Source organism: Pyricularia pennisetigena (assembly GCF_004337985.1).
Source record: "Pyricularia pennisetigena strain Br36 chromosome 7 map unlocalized Pyricularia_pennisetigena_Br36_Scf_8, whole genome shotgun sequence".
NCBI lineage: Eukaryota > Fungi > Ascomycota > Sordariomycetes > Magnaporthales > Pyriculariaceae > Pyricularia > Pyricularia pennisetigena.
Window position 1 is genome coordinate 1,711,365 of NW_021940920.1, and position 14,493 is coordinate 1,725,857.

The 14,493-nt window shown below is 49.4% G+C and overlaps 5 protein-coding genes across 5 annotated transcripts; 3 read left to right on the forward strand and 2 right to left on the reverse strand.

Moving 5' to 3' along the window:
• Positions 1 to 636: 636 nt before the first annotated feature.
• On the forward strand, positions 637 to 1,593 carry PpBr36_09586 (uncharacterized protein; the record flags this gene model as incomplete). Its single annotated transcript, XM_029896707.1, has 2 exons — positions 637 to 948; positions 1,025 to 1,593. Exons 1-2 carry the CDS (start codon positions 696 to 698, stop codon positions 1,591 to 1,593), a joined length of 822 nt encoding a protein of 273 aa, XP_029744982.1. The 5' UTR covers positions 637 to 695.
• A 908-nt stretch (positions 1,594 to 2,501) lies between these two features.
• PpBr36_09587 (uncharacterized protein) lies at positions 2,502 to 3,854 on the forward strand (the record flags this gene model as incomplete). Its single annotated transcript, XM_029896708.1, has 1 exon — positions 2,502 to 3,854. The coding sequence occupies one exon, from the start codon at positions 2,502 to 2,504 to the stop codon at positions 3,852 to 3,854; it is 1,353 nt and encodes a 450-aa protein (XP_029744983.1).
• A 1,285-nt stretch (positions 3,855 to 5,139) lies between these two features.
• On the forward strand, positions 5,140 to 6,815 carry PpBr36_09588 (uncharacterized protein; the record flags this gene model as incomplete). Its single annotated transcript, XM_029896709.1, has 3 exons — positions 5,140 to 5,389; positions 5,456 to 5,500; positions 5,575 to 6,815. The coding sequence occupies 3 exons, from the start codon at positions 5,140 to 5,142 to the stop codon at positions 6,813 to 6,815; spliced, it is 1,536 nt and encodes a 511-aa protein (XP_029744755.1).
• A 5,664-nt stretch (positions 6,816 to 12,479) lies between these two features.
• Positions 12,480 to 12,752, reverse strand: PpBr36_09589 (uncharacterized protein; the record flags this gene model as incomplete). Its single annotated transcript, XM_029896710.1, has 1 exon — positions 12,480 to 12,752. One exon carries the CDS (start codon positions 12,750 to 12,752, stop codon positions 12,480 to 12,482), a length of 273 nt encoding a protein of 90 aa, XP_029744756.1.
• A 643-nt stretch (positions 12,753 to 13,395) lies between these two features.
• Positions 13,396 to 13,811, reverse strand: PpBr36_09590 (uncharacterized protein; the record flags this gene model as incomplete). Its single annotated transcript, XM_029896711.1, has 2 exons — positions 13,396 to 13,528; positions 13,606 to 13,811. 2 exons carry the CDS (start codon positions 13,809 to 13,811, stop codon positions 13,396 to 13,398), a joined length of 339 nt encoding a protein of 112 aa, XP_029744687.1.
• Between the last annotated feature and the right edge of the window lie 682 nt (positions 13,812 to 14,493).

Below are 14,493 nucleotides of genomic sequence, written 5' to 3' on the forward strand. Positions count from 1 at the left end.
ACAAACGTATTTGAAGGGGTGAGGCATACGGTGGTGCATAAAGCCAAGTGTGCCAAAAATCCACCGCCGTTGGAACACTTACTCACTCCACTGGAGATCAGTGCTGAATCGGGGAATCGGAATATGGCCAGGCCAGCGATTGCAGGCCTGTACAGAGAGCGCGGCGAGACCCACCAGAGCTCCAAAACCAGGTTCCCTGTTCGCTTGACAGCCAGCCCAGCTTGTTTCATGAAACTGAAATTCTAAAGAGCTCCGAGCTTGCGCGTCGTGACGAAAGATTTCGTACCTGCTTCCCAATTTTTTTTTATTTTTTACTTGCGCTGCCTTTTCACGTCTTGCTGCTGTCGATTAATACCCCGCCGACACTCATCACTAACACGTCAAAATCAGGCCATTCTGGATTTGGCATTACTGTTTTGCTTGGCGGCGACACTGTCAGAGTTTGTGACGGGTGACAGCAACATCGCAATAATTACGTGCAGAAGCAGGAGCCGCGGCAAGTAGCCCGTACTGGTAAGTAACTTTTGGAGCTCATCATATCCTCAGCTGCGCCGCATCGTGCACAGTAGCACGTGCCTAACTACTTCTTTTGTTATTCATTGCTGACAACTAAGTCTTGAGACAATGTAGCTCATCAAGCAGAACCCGTCACCGCTCCGAAAGGCTCTCCGGCAGGATACGGGGGAAAAAGAAAAATGAGCGGCTATGGAACCACAGGCATAACCCCCCGGGCGGGAGGCTTGGGTGACTCGGAGCAGCAGCCACTCCTCGGCAACGGCAACGGCAACGGCACCATCAGCCAAAAGTCGGCCAGCATCCGCGAGAAGCTAAACGCTGATATCCGTCGCGGCTGGTCCGACATTGTTCTTCTTTTCTGCTATGTCATCACTGGTCTGCTTGACAGCTCGTCCATTTCCGTATGGGGGTCGTTCGTCTCGATGCAAACAGGTCGGTGAACCTACCCGTCTCCTGGCATCACCCGCATCACGCAATGCCACTGAGCTGACACCAATTAAACCTGCAGGAAATACGGTCTACATCGGCCTGGGCCTCGCCGCACCCACTGAGTCGACGCGCTGGATCAAGTCGGGCACGTCGCTCATCTTCTTCTGCCTCGGCTCGTTCTGCTTCAGCCGCTTCCACCGCTACTTTGGCCAAAAGAAGCGCTGGGTGCTGGTGGCGTCTTTCACGGTCCAGATGCTACTGTGCATCGCGGCGGCCGTGATCCTGACGTTTGGGCCCAAGACGGACGAGCACGCCATCAACTGGTCCGTCCTGGTGCCGATCGCGCTCATCGCCTTCCAGGCCTGCGGCCAGTGCATCACCAGCCGCGCCCTCAAGTTCAACGCCCTCACCTCGGTCGTCCTCACCAGCATCTACTGCGATTTGTTTAGCGACCAGAACCTGTTCGCCCTGAGCAACGTCGAGCGGAACCAGCGCACCGCCGCCCCGCTGCTTCTGCTGCTCGGCGCTTGCTGTGGAGGTCTCCTCGCCCACACCTCGTTCGGCATCGCCGCTGCGCTGTGGACTGCCGCCTTCCTCAAGGGCTGCATCGTCCTCTCGTGGTTCTTATGGCCTGCCGAGGAGGCCTAAGATGTTTATTCTGCAGGCGTAGCGGCTCAAGGTCGAAGGATTGAATATTGCTGGTCCAGCTTGTTCTGGTTACCATTTGTCAATTTCCTATGGGACGTTTTTAGAATCGGCGTCTACAGGAGGAGGGTTACTTTGCAGCGGCTCCCCTAGGGGGTTTCATCGGTGGACCCCATGACGTATATTTGGTCTGTCCAATTATGCGGGATATAATCAACTTACCTTCCCACCTGGGTGTTTATACATATCGTAGGTATATCACAACTACCATGTCGGCTATCCTTATCGTTGTACTGCGGTCGGCCCGCGGTGGTAATCCAGATTGTTCCCCAAGTTGCTTGCTTACCTTGATCTCACAATCCTTCGCCAAGGGGACGTCGCCACCAAACCCCTATTCTCAACTTTCCTGAAACATTTGTCATGAGCTTTTATCAGTGCCGCAATCAAATCGATCGACCGAAAGGTTTGACGCTGCCGAGTGCTAATATTGTCATGGCGCTGTGGGGACCCCAGAGTCGCGGGGTAGTTGTTGGTTAGGAGCTTTGTAACTGAGCTCTCACGCAATCGGTTCGAGTCGATCACGCCATCCGCCCATGAATTGCATACCATGATCCCGTAGCAATCGCAGATGTTACGATGTTAACAAATCTAGATGCATTACGCCATTCGTGAAACTTGGTTAGTACCGTAAAGCAAGTCTGGGGTTGAGCTGGTTGTACCCCGACACAGGTCACAATGTGGACTGGACATATTTGTAGGGCTATATAATGTTTTCCAACGGCTACTTTTGCTGCTAGCTTCTCTTCCACGTCATTTGAAAATCAAATCAATCCAAAAAAAAAAAAAAAAAAAAAAAAAAAATCATACAACACTGCGGCCCTTTGACCGCAGCCATCCTCTTCCCATACACAATGGCACCCGGCGCACTCATCTCGGAGCCCCCGTCGACGATCAACATCGCGACAAAGCGGGCGCCCACCACCACCACCACCACCACCACCACCACCACCACCACCTCTAACGACCAAGCAGATCGCTCCATCTTCCCAGATGGCATCCGCACGTCGGGCCAGCATAACCCCATATACTCCCTCCTCAGGCCCTACCAGGACTTTCCCAAATCCATCACGGGCCCGACGGTCTGGCACAAGGAGCAGTTCGAAGCCGACCCTGCGTCCTGGACGCACCGCTTCACGCCGTCGGAGATAGCCGAGCTCGGCGCCACGGCCGACGCCTTCATGGCCAGCGGCGTCGACCTGACAGGCATCTCCAAGGCCAACTTCCCACTGCCGACGCTGCAGCGGACGCTAGACGCGCTGCGGGCGGACCTGCTGGACGGCAAGGGCTTCGTGCTGTTCAAGGGCTTCCCCGCGACCGAGTGGGGCGCGCTCAAGACGGCGACGGCGTACATGGGCCTGGGCACGCACCTGGGGTACTTTGTGTCGCAGAACGGGCGCGGCCACGTGCTGGGCCACGTCAAGGACGTCGGCGACGACGCGGGCCAGATCCACCGCGTGCGCATCTACCGCACCGCCGCGCGGCAGTTCTTCCACGCCGACGACGGCGACCTCGTCGGCCTGCTGTGCGTCCACCGCGCCGCCGAGGGCGGCGAGTCGGACCTCGTCAGCGTCCACGCCGTCTGGAACGAGCTGCAGCGGAGCCACCCCGACGTCGCCGAGCTGCTGACCAGGCCCATCTGGTACTTTGACCGGAAGGGCGAGGTGAGCGAGGGCCAGGAGGAGTGGACCAGGCAGCCCGTGTTCTACCTCGAGCCCGGGGGCAAGGGCAGGGTGTACTGCAAGTTTGATCCGTACTACGTCCGCAGCTTGACGAGGTTTTCCGACAGGGGAATCATCCCGCCGCTGAGCGACGAGCAGAAGCGCGCCGTCGAGATCCTCGAGGAGACGTGCCAGCGGCTGGCCCTGCACATGATCCTAGAGGTTGGGGATATCCAGTTCCTGAGCAACGCGCACATATTACACGCCAGGACGGCGTACAAAGGTGAGAGTCCCTCGGGCGTGCTTGTAACTTGTCGCGGTACTGTTTCTCCGTCAGATGGGGACCGTGTTTCTAACCCGTCGTCGCCGTGGTTTGTTGCAGATTTCCCGCCGCCAGCGCCAAGGAGACATCTTCTCCGTCTGTGGCTGTCAACGCCGGATAACGAGGGCGGCTGGGTGCTCCCATTTCCCGACAGTGGGGAGAAGAAACGCGGTGGAATCCAGGTCAACAATACGCCGCCACGATGCCCGCTTGATGCGGAATAGAGGTTGCTTCGGGTACGGCGTTTGGATCTGGATGGTCACGATTTATGATTTTTTTTCACATGTCCATTTTATTTTCTAGCGACGCGTAAATACAGTATTCTAGACGGACGATGCGTTTGTTACTTTTTTTTATAGTGAAATACACCAACAAACCCCGTTAGCGATTTAGATCTAGTATTGACCATGAATTTCCTCACAACTCTGTGTTTGTTAGTGCGGGCTGAATTGACTAGACTACTGCTAGATTAGATGATAAGATCACATGTTACCCAGTCCTCATCCAAGCCGCTGCTCCGTACTTTGGGAGCCAGCCGCGATCGTTCCAAAAGCCAAGCCAGGAAGTAAACGAGACAAGAATCTTGTTTACACGGCGAATCGACAAATCCCAAGTTTTTTTGTGGTCGTGTTGTGGTGGATGTGGATTTGATGGTGCTTCTCCGACTCTAGCTTATCTGTTCGCCATGCGTGCGCAGTATTGCGCCATCGTGGGGAAGTCGCACAACATTGGTTGGCTTGGTACAGGACCTGTCCGGTCTCTGGGCTGAGACTAGACCCCCCTGCGTTGCACTGTGTAAATCGAATAGAAATCTGATAAAATAAAATAAATTAAAATCTGGGTCTAATTGCATCCAATTTATAAAGTTGGTAAACTTTTGAAATAAAAACGTTAAAATTTCGAAAAACTACATCTCCTATATATCCCCTGTAACCCACTAACGGCATTTTTTCAACTTGTTTCCGCCTAAGTTAATATTTACAATTACAATTAACAGTAAAATTTCCTAAAATCAATATAATCAAAAACCAGGGCTTAAACTATATATTGAAGCATTTTTCTGCTTGGGAATATGTTGAATTGATTAAATTATTTACTGTTCAAAACCGCCAGTTTTGTGTGGATTTGGGATCGTTGCGTTATTTTTGGACAGGTGCTGTTATCTCCGATGAAGGGAGCTACCTTTCCGGGTATTCAATGATACAATCATTTTCCTTGAAATTTTATTGGTCGATTTCTGTTCCTGAAATACATGGTATTCTGGGATGGTGCAATTGGCCCCTTGCATAAAACATATTGCGGCATGCTTAGGACCATATCGATGACGAGCACGTGGCTGAAACGCTGCTGCTGCTGCTGCTGGGACAAGATGAAATAAAATTCGGATGGCTTCCCACGGGTCATGAATCGTTTGTTCGCTATTCCAACGGTGCTTTGACGTCGATTTTGACGTCTCCTGCTCATCCCTTGAGCATCAGCCGAGCGCTCCACAGATTGCGAACCGTAGCCATGAGTGACAACTCGGCTCCATCAAAACCCGTCGCTGCCCGCCATGGAGACGATGAGCGCGCATCAACTGGCGTTGACAGCAAGATCTTCTCTGAAGACAAGAAAGACCACGCCGGTCCATCCTCGGACTCGTCCGACGCCGAGGCAGCTGGCGAGGTGAATGAAAAGGCTCTTCTGCGAAAGATTGACTGGAAGTTGCTGCCGGCAGTTGGGATCCTGTATCTGCTGTCGTTTCTAGATCGGTCGAACGGTTAGTTGCAGCCAGATGCATGCTGAGATGGAAACTTGACTGACGAGCCCATCTTCCTTGCGACAGTCGGCAATGCTCGCATCGAAGGCCTCCTCGACGATCTTGGGATGTGTAAGAAATACTCTTTGCAAAAAGCTCGATTTCACAGTCAAGACCGAAACTGACCAAAACAATAATACCTTTAGCCGGTGATCAATACCTCACTGGACTGACCATCTACTTTGTCGGTTATGTCATGTTCGAAATACCCTGCAACATCATCTTGAAGCGCACAACACCACAGCTATGGCTTCCCACCCTCACTGTAGCATGGGCAATCGTGGCCACACTGATGGGCATCGTCACGAATCCCGCCGGGTTCCTCGCCGCGCGGTTCTTCCTTGGCGTGACCGAATCCGGTCTCTTCCCTGGCGTCGTGTACTATTTCTCAATGTGGTACCAGCGGCGCGAGCGCCAATACCGCATCGCCCTGTTCTTCTCGGGCGCCGCCCTTGCCGGTGCCTTTGGCGGCATCCTAGCCTGGGGCATCGGGCACATGCGCGGCATAGTGTGGGCCAGCAGCTGGCGCTGGATCTTCATCCTCGAGGGCATCGCCACCGCCGTCGTGGCCCTTGCCGCCTACTTCTTCATCCAAAACTACCCGGACACGGCCACGTTCCTCTCGCTGGCCGAGAAGCGCACCATCCACGCCCGGCTGGCGACCGACAGCGACGCCACGCTCGACGAGCGCTTCAACTGGGCCAACGTGACGGCGGCGCTACGCGACCCGGCCTGCTGGTTGTACGGGCTCGGCTTCCACACCGTCAGCCTGCCGCTGTACACGCTGTCGCTGTTCCTGCCCACCATCATCGCGAACCTGGGCTACACGTCGGCCGTGGCCCAGCTGCTGACCATTCCGCCGTACGCCTTTGCCTTCGTCACCACGCTGACGGTCGCCTCGCTTTCGGAAAAGTATCGCCGCCGCGCGCTGCCGATCGCGGGGTCCGCCGCCCTCGCCATCGTGGGCTACGTCGTCCTGCTGGCAAACACCAACCCGGTGGAGAGGCCGGGCGTGTCGTACCTCGGAACGTTCCTCGCCGCCGGCGGCATCTACCCGGCCGTGGCCCTGGTTCTCTCCTGGCCGGCCATCAACGTCTCCGGGCAGACCAAGCGGGCGGTGGCGAACGGGATGCAGATCAGCATCGGGAACCTGGGCGCCGTGCTGGGGACGCAGCTTTACCGGTCCGGCGACGGGCCGAGGTTCATCCTCGGTCACTCGTTTGCGCTGGGCTACCTGGCCGCCAACATCGTTGTCGTCCTGACGCTGTGGAGATTGCTGAGCCGGGAGAATGCGCGGAGGGAGCGCATTGCCGAGGAGGTCAAGGCCGTGGGTGCTTTGGAGGATTGGCAGGGAGACACGGACCCGAGATGGCGATTCGAAGTGTAGCTTTATTTGCCTCGGCTTTTGTCTTCTTTGGCAAACCACTAACGTAGTGTGGATCTTGGCATGACCCTTAGCAAAAAGGGGGCATCAATAGCAGGATTGCCCATCTTGGCACAAGTATCGGAATTTATCCCGGCAACCATACTCGCATTAGCTGCGTTGAGCAAATCCAAAAAGGTTCGGGCATTGGAACCAACCTCACTGGAGCACGAAAACATGACAAAACCACAGAACTAGCTTGTAGTTCATCACCGTTCCTCACTCCAAGTGACTATGGCGCTAACTGCCGAGGTATGTGTGGAGCTCTGGGCTTCAGGGATGAGCCCTGAGACTACCGTCGTGCAGCATCTCGCTTGAAAAATCCATCCGTGTTCATGTTCTCTTGGTCGATCGTATAGACCATGTTGGCCAAGTTGTCACAGCTTCCCTAAGCGGTTAAGGCCAAATGCTGGTGGTTGGCTTTGAGAGCTTCGCACCATGCTAATTCAATCCCGCGTACTAGAAAATGCAAATTAATCAGTCTAGTCTCAACAACATGGACCCACAAATGCCCTTGCCAAACTATCATAATCCTCCACAAATTCCTAAAACTCCTTGATTTTCCACAAAATCTCCACGTTACAGGAAATATAATAAACCACCAACCGCCTCAAATTTTCGGGAACCAATTCTGCATAGCAGAACCGTACTATTACCACAATGTCGTTAAAATTCGTTTCAGGTATTTTGGACTCGACCAAAGCCTGGTGGAGCTTTTGCAGTAATATAACCATTAATCGACTAATCCTATAGCGATTTGCTAACACGTATATTTGGCCATGGTGAATGAGTGTATGGGCGCCCGGCCCGCCTCCTGTATTAAATATGTTTTTTTTTGGTAAAGACGGAAAGGTTTATACGCCACGACCGTTTAAAGTTATCCCATAAGATTTCTTTGTTTGTTTTTCTCTTTATGGTTTTATATAGTGTTTTCTTTTTAACATTAATATATTTATACCATTGCAGTGATTTTTTTTGCAAGATTTGCACTTTTTGCAACACCCTTTGGACGACGTAATGGAACCCCAAACGTCAATTTCGCTAAATTCGATTAACGCTTTTTGGTTTGATTTTAGGGGTTCAGGTTCGAATTGCTTGGGTTGGTTGCATTTTCCAAATTAAACGTTAAACCCGTCTGCTTTGGTGAAACTGGCGGTGGGTTTTAATGCGCGTGGAAGGAACTGCTTTGGAATTTTATAATCCCCGCTGTAAACGAATTGCCAAAAATTAACGAAAGTTTGTTCGTTAACGTTATCCCATTCGACCGAACCTTTAATGGTTTCCTTAAATCTTCCTTTTACCAGTGCTTTTAAAATAGGAGACTGGTGCGCGATTAGGTAGGAATGTATAGTGAATTTATGTCCCTTTGGGCCGACGATGAAGTTGAATGGAGCAGACGCGGCGACACTGAGTTATTTTTGCTATCAGTTTGGGAAGAAAACTTATGTAATCTGGATTTAGTTGACTTACCTTTTCTTAGAAATACTCTCCTTACCGCTCCAAAATCTCAAACCCTGGGTGGACCCAAAAATATTGTGTAAACCGTGGCAAAAAGGCTACACTATTGCTAAGTCGTGGAATGAGTACCTAGTTATGTAGTGAGCTACACGTATCGATTTATATAACGTTTGTAGTCGATGTTCTGTTTCATTTCGCTTCTAAACAAGTGAGTTTCCCGAATGAGACCAGAAAGCTTATCTTCTAGCATACCAGGGTGCTATTTGAAATATAACTGAAACCTCAAACGGCATTGCCATCAAACCATAGTAAGTTTAAAGCCAGCTGGAGTGTCGGCAAACCCATATTATCCCTATTGAAAGTATCCCGAATTTATCAATACCTAATTTGTTTCCTCTTTTCACGTGCCAAATTCGATTCCGAGCTGCTATTTTGGTGTGCCTGATGTATAGAGCCGCACAGGCTTCTTAAAAAAAAGCTTCAGTCACCACGCCGAGCTTTTCGGATCTTAATTCGATGGGCCCCAGAAAGTCTGATTTAAAAGTTTGGTTGCCTGTCCGCATTTTAACCAACCTTACTTTCAGATGCGTCCATCATTGGACTCACATTTATCGTCGACGTCTCCTGTACACAACGTCGTCCATGATTCATTTTGAGGTCATATCTAAGGCTTCGATCAAAACTGTAAGCAAAATCCGTTGTAAACTACCCATCTATCAACCATTCATAGCTTTCGCTAAAATGCCTCGTCTGGAATGCTTTGAGGGCAACGGCTTAACACTTATCAACACAATTGCTCCCAAAATGCGAATTTTAACGGCGGGATAATCATCATCTGACGGTATTTCTCAGAGGCTGAAACCCTCTTAAACCCATAAACTTGTTGAATAGGGGCGATACGGCCAGCGACAGAATGTTGATACAATTTTCAAGTGCGCCTATTAACACCATTTTTACACGGTTAAAAATTGAACCTCTGGGAGCTAGTTTTGACTGTACAACTTCGTAAACGTTTTACAATCTGTTGAACCGACATCGTGCAGGCATGACTGTAAACATTTGAACATCCCAATCGGCCAATTTCGAGGTTCAGGTCCTGCTCTTTACAGCTGCTAGACGCATCCCCCACACCACATCCCTTCCGCCGCCACCTTTCGCAGTCCCTCAACTGCCGACCCCTGCTCGCACCCAGAGAATTTATAACATCTACCCTCGCGAGTACGCATTGACACCTTCGAGGGCACATGGGATCACACTTATAGTCCTAACTCCTTATTCTAAGTCAACCCTAAATTTGTCTTGATTGATAAACAGCTACTTTGCATTTTCCCATCCCATATCGAATTGTGACGTCCTTGCAACTCCGCAAGCGACGTGCCGCGCAAATGCGTCGCAAAATTAAAATACGAGTCCCTTTAACCGAAAAGCCACATGTTGGCCTTTGGTAACTTCGGCAATTTCGTTTAAATCCAAATGCTTTTCTTCAAAACTATATCAAATATATTAGGGTTGGTTGACATTGTTCAAGACCTGTTGGATCTAAACATGCGACTACCTCAATGGCTTCGCTATTTTAATCATCTATTCTTTATTGTGACTGTGCTTTTGCTTTTAACAATTCTCCTCGTATCAGCTTTGTCCCCCGTGCTTTTCAAAGTAAAGCCGAGGCTCCATTGCTGCGCACATTAATGAAAAAGGCAAAATCATCTCCCCGTGAATGATGGTACGAAATTGGATGAGTTCACGGCTCGCATCTTTGTAAAGTTACTCGATGCTGTATGCCAGTATTCCGATCATCTTTCAACAAAAAGTCATTTCATATAATTAGCAGCAACGTTAAGGTCTTCCCCAGATCATACCGAGCCTCTGGAAAAAGCTAAATAGCGAGCCTTTGGGAACAAATCCAGCATAGGTAGATTGCCACCACGCCGCGAAAGAATCCAAGTTTGCATTAGCCCACACATATTTACAAGGCAAAACTAATCAGTTAGGTCTTCTTTACCAGCAACGGGTCCCAGTTCGGCAAAACTAAGGGCTTCCGCAGCCCACGGCGCCACAAGCACCAGCACGCCGACAGCAACGATGGTGGCAAAGCCAGCGGTCAAACACGGCTATTTGCGTGGGAAATCGAAACAGGAAATTGTGGCATTTCCGGCCTTGTCAATGAATTCCGCCAAAACTGGTCCAATCGTCTTTCGGCCCTGTTGGATAAATGCTTTTAAACCTGCAACAATTGCGTGGGCGATACCCCCAGTCCAGCCTTGGCCGCCCACCGCGTTTTCGATTTGACATTTTAGTATTGCATCGTTTTTGTCGGCGGTGCGAAGGGGCTCCACGACCAAGTCCGATATCTCATGGGCGGAGTGGACGGCAAAAGAGAGGCACGGCTTTTAGTGGGCATCGAAAGGGTAATAATCATGTTCCATACGGCCAAAGCAGTTGAAGAAAAGATTGAGAAGCCCCATGTTGCTAAATCCACAGGCTTGATGTTAAAGCGACTGTTGCTCCGTCGGGATATCGCTCAGGCTTGTAAAACAATGTGTCGGCCTCTCCACTAGAAACAAAGATTGGCTGCTTTGTGAAAGTCCTCTGGAAGAAAGTGCCGATGGTTGGTGTGGAAAATAAAATATTACTTAATAAATGTTGTTGATATTTGGATCAAGTTAGCCAGCAGGTCCTCCAAAGCCTTTATCTGCAAACTTTCTTACAATGACATTCGCGGAAAGGGACCCATCAAACCATTTATGACGCCTCGAAATGAACAAACAGATCAGATGTTGATATCAAATCGACGAGTTTCAATCACGGACGGCGCACCCAACAGAAAAATACACACATGGGATGTTGGTACCGAACGACGGGTGCTACGGAAGGTGCTGGCCGGTCTAGAAATGGGGCTAATAGTCGGCCAGCAACTGACTGCAGAGTTGCGGAGGAAGGTGGCCGAGGGTGTCACTGAGGTTGTTCGTAAGCTGCACTTTATTGCGGTTGCTGGCGGTGCGGTAATTCTACTCTGCGTGTGCTTGATGCCGTGGGAAAGGCTAAATTCCAGGTCAGCCGATGAGACCGAAGTGAAATAGTTCAGAACTACGGCCGGTGAATCATCTTGCCATTTATTTTGGAGTTGAATTCAGCGGCCAACTTAACCAGATCATTAGCTTCGGGGATGATCTTCGGTGCATGTGAGACCGGCAGGATTTGTGCCTCACGTAAAACAACGAAAATGAAATTGAAGATTGGATTTTGTCGGTTGGACTGCCAAACTGTATCCAGTAGATAGAATGGCAGATCCATCCTGTGTATGGCCGACTGCCAAGGCGCCAAAATAAAATCTTGCAGCCGTGTGAAGAGAAACGCACCAAACGAATAGCAGTCATCTTTTTCTGATCTAGCAATTGCAATATTAATGATAGTGATAGTCTAGAAGAATTGCATTTACAAATAAGTTCAAGACAGATAAGGGCGCACTAGTGAGTCATTTGTCAAGGTTGTCTTTTCGGCGACGGGACGAAAGTAGAGAGTTGTGGGATTCGATTTCGTTGCTGCCGTGAAGCTTTTGCACTACCACTCTTGCTGTCGGAAGACTATTGCTCCCTCGCTTAAAGAAATACAGACACCCAGATCAATATTACCGTAGCAAACGACTCCAGCTGTTGTATTAATATATCCATGTTACGATCTTTGCAGTCAGCCTCACGGTAGCTTTCTGTGCGAAAGACGGCGTCTGCCTATGTGACAGCAGCCCGCTCCTCCGTTGGTTTTAATAATTCCCCCACTCGAAAAACTTACTTAAATCCAAAAACTTTCGAGTTTAACATGACTGAGAGTTTCGAATGACGGAAGTTTTCATCTTCAAAGAGAGATAGAAAAATAACAATCATGCTGGGCCTGAAAAAGCACGATTCAGGCGGTCTCGCTGGGCCTAGGAATACCCAATCCCCTGGGGCCGCTTTGACTGACTGACTGACCGTTTTTCCAACGTAATCTCGGCAACAAGTTGATCTTTCGAATTGCTTCATCTATCATACGGAATTCGAGATGCTTGAAAGCTCCAATCGAGATTTTAGTTTTGGTCGAGAAAAATGTAAAAATAAGAGGGTGGGTTGAAATGGCGGTCAAGGATTTTGGGTGCCGGAATTGGGGGAAGGGGGAGACACGGGGGTGCCGACTTTACGGAATAAATACTTGTCCTCTGTTTCTATTCAGCCATAAAACCATAGAACCTTGGGCTATGCCCAGGTGGTTTGAACTCCGCTTCGAGAGCCGCTTACTCCTCGCCAACACACTTCCGACGACGCCTGGAGCATTACAAGTTCGAGAATCCATACGGGATATCAGCGAAAACTGCTGGTTGGTGGGAGGCAGAATTCTTCTCTCGCGTGTTTTGTCGCCACCTGCGTCAGGCACGTACTGGGGCGATGGAAAAGGCTTCTTTTTTGCCATCACTCATACTACTGTTCCTCCTCCCGGATCTAGGTCGCTGTCGCCCCCGAGCGATATTCAGCAGGTTTATGATGCCGCCGACGTGTTTTCGATCTGGATAGTTGGAGAGGCTTACTGCATTAATCATTTGGAAAACCGGACTGGAAAAAGTGTGTTCAAAAGCGTGTGGAAAATGAAGGGTTTCCAGAGGTTGCAGACACTTGGGTTAATTGGTGGAATCTAACCTGATCTTTCTGTTGCAACTTTGCTAGATAGTCCAAATCCTATATTTGCACTACATTCCCTGCGGAGATCGATCTGACCGGACGCCCACGGGTGCTAATGCGTACCAAAACCCGTTGTGTCTCACCGGGCGAACCCCATCGTTTTACCAAAATTCCGTTTTTGCCGCTAGATATTGTATATCACATTCGGGGCAAAGTGCATATGGATTATTTATGTCAGAACCTAGCTGCTTCATGTGTCCAGGGCATTTCTTACACGAGGCAAGTTATTAACATTGGCTTTGCAACAGGTTAATAATCCAATATTTATATCTGTTTTTTATCTTATGCATAAGGAAAACCACGCTATATAATTACCTGGATGAAAAACCTCTCACTGTAAAAGATTGTCCCGCGTGTCGGCAATCCGACCCCTGCACTTATCCGCGAACCTTTTTCTTGCCGGTCTTATCTTTATCTGTTATGTTCAACTGTTCCATAAGAGGGCCAAGTGCATCCTGAACCTCTTGCGTATATCTAGTGTCTGCTGCCGTAGACTCTCTGTTCCCACTTCTGTTTTGGGGTGTTTTATTTGTTTGAATCAGCGTCTTGATATCTTGTCACAAATTTAACTGTGCAGACTATCTTACTTTCGCTTACACCCCTGTCCGTCTTTGGAAGCTCTAGAGGTGTTCGGCATCTCTTCGTCGGAGTCTGACCAGTTGTAAACACTGGCAACAGTTCGAGACCCGCTGCTGCGAGTTTCGAGGTGATTCGAAGGGCTGGTAGGCAAGGCAAGGGCTTGGCCGCCCAAGACCGCAAAGGCCAACAACTCGAAAACTTGAAAACTATGCATTGCGTCAAGAGAGAGTGAGAATTATTCAGGATGAAAGTGAACCAAGTTTGATGAATAAAGTAAGGAAAAGCTGATGAACACAATCGACGCAGACAGCGAATGCAGCTCAAAGAAATTACACTTGGGTTTCTTTTATAACTTTTATAAGGCGTAGCCATATGGATAAAGGCAAGGTAATCTGAGACTGAAGCTAACCGTATTAACCTTTTGCTTTATTTTGCATGTAGTCGGCTCCATATTTCTTCACATATGCGTGTTGTTCAATTAGGCGCTACCAGCATGAGATCGCGACCGACTACACTTGGCAGTGATCGAGCCATTACAAGGCTTGCTGTAAAAACTTTATTATATATTGGCCCACTTGATTCGCATTCAAACAATCAAAGCATGTAAAATTATCAGTGTTGTCTCATTGCAAGAGTTGCAGCTTTACGATGCGCATAATGGCATTAAAACCAGAATTGAAAATTTTGCCCAAGTTTTAGCGTATCCAACTATCCAACAAGTCTAACACACGAGTGTCCAAAACTTTGCAAAAGGTTAGGCATCCTGTAGAGCACCTGTCCAAAAATAACGCAACGATTCCAAAATCCCACCAAAAGTCGCCATTTCCTCAAAGCCATAACTTTGGCAATGTAAAAGTCGAAAATTTGTCTGTTGCGAATTGGATAAAAATCTAATA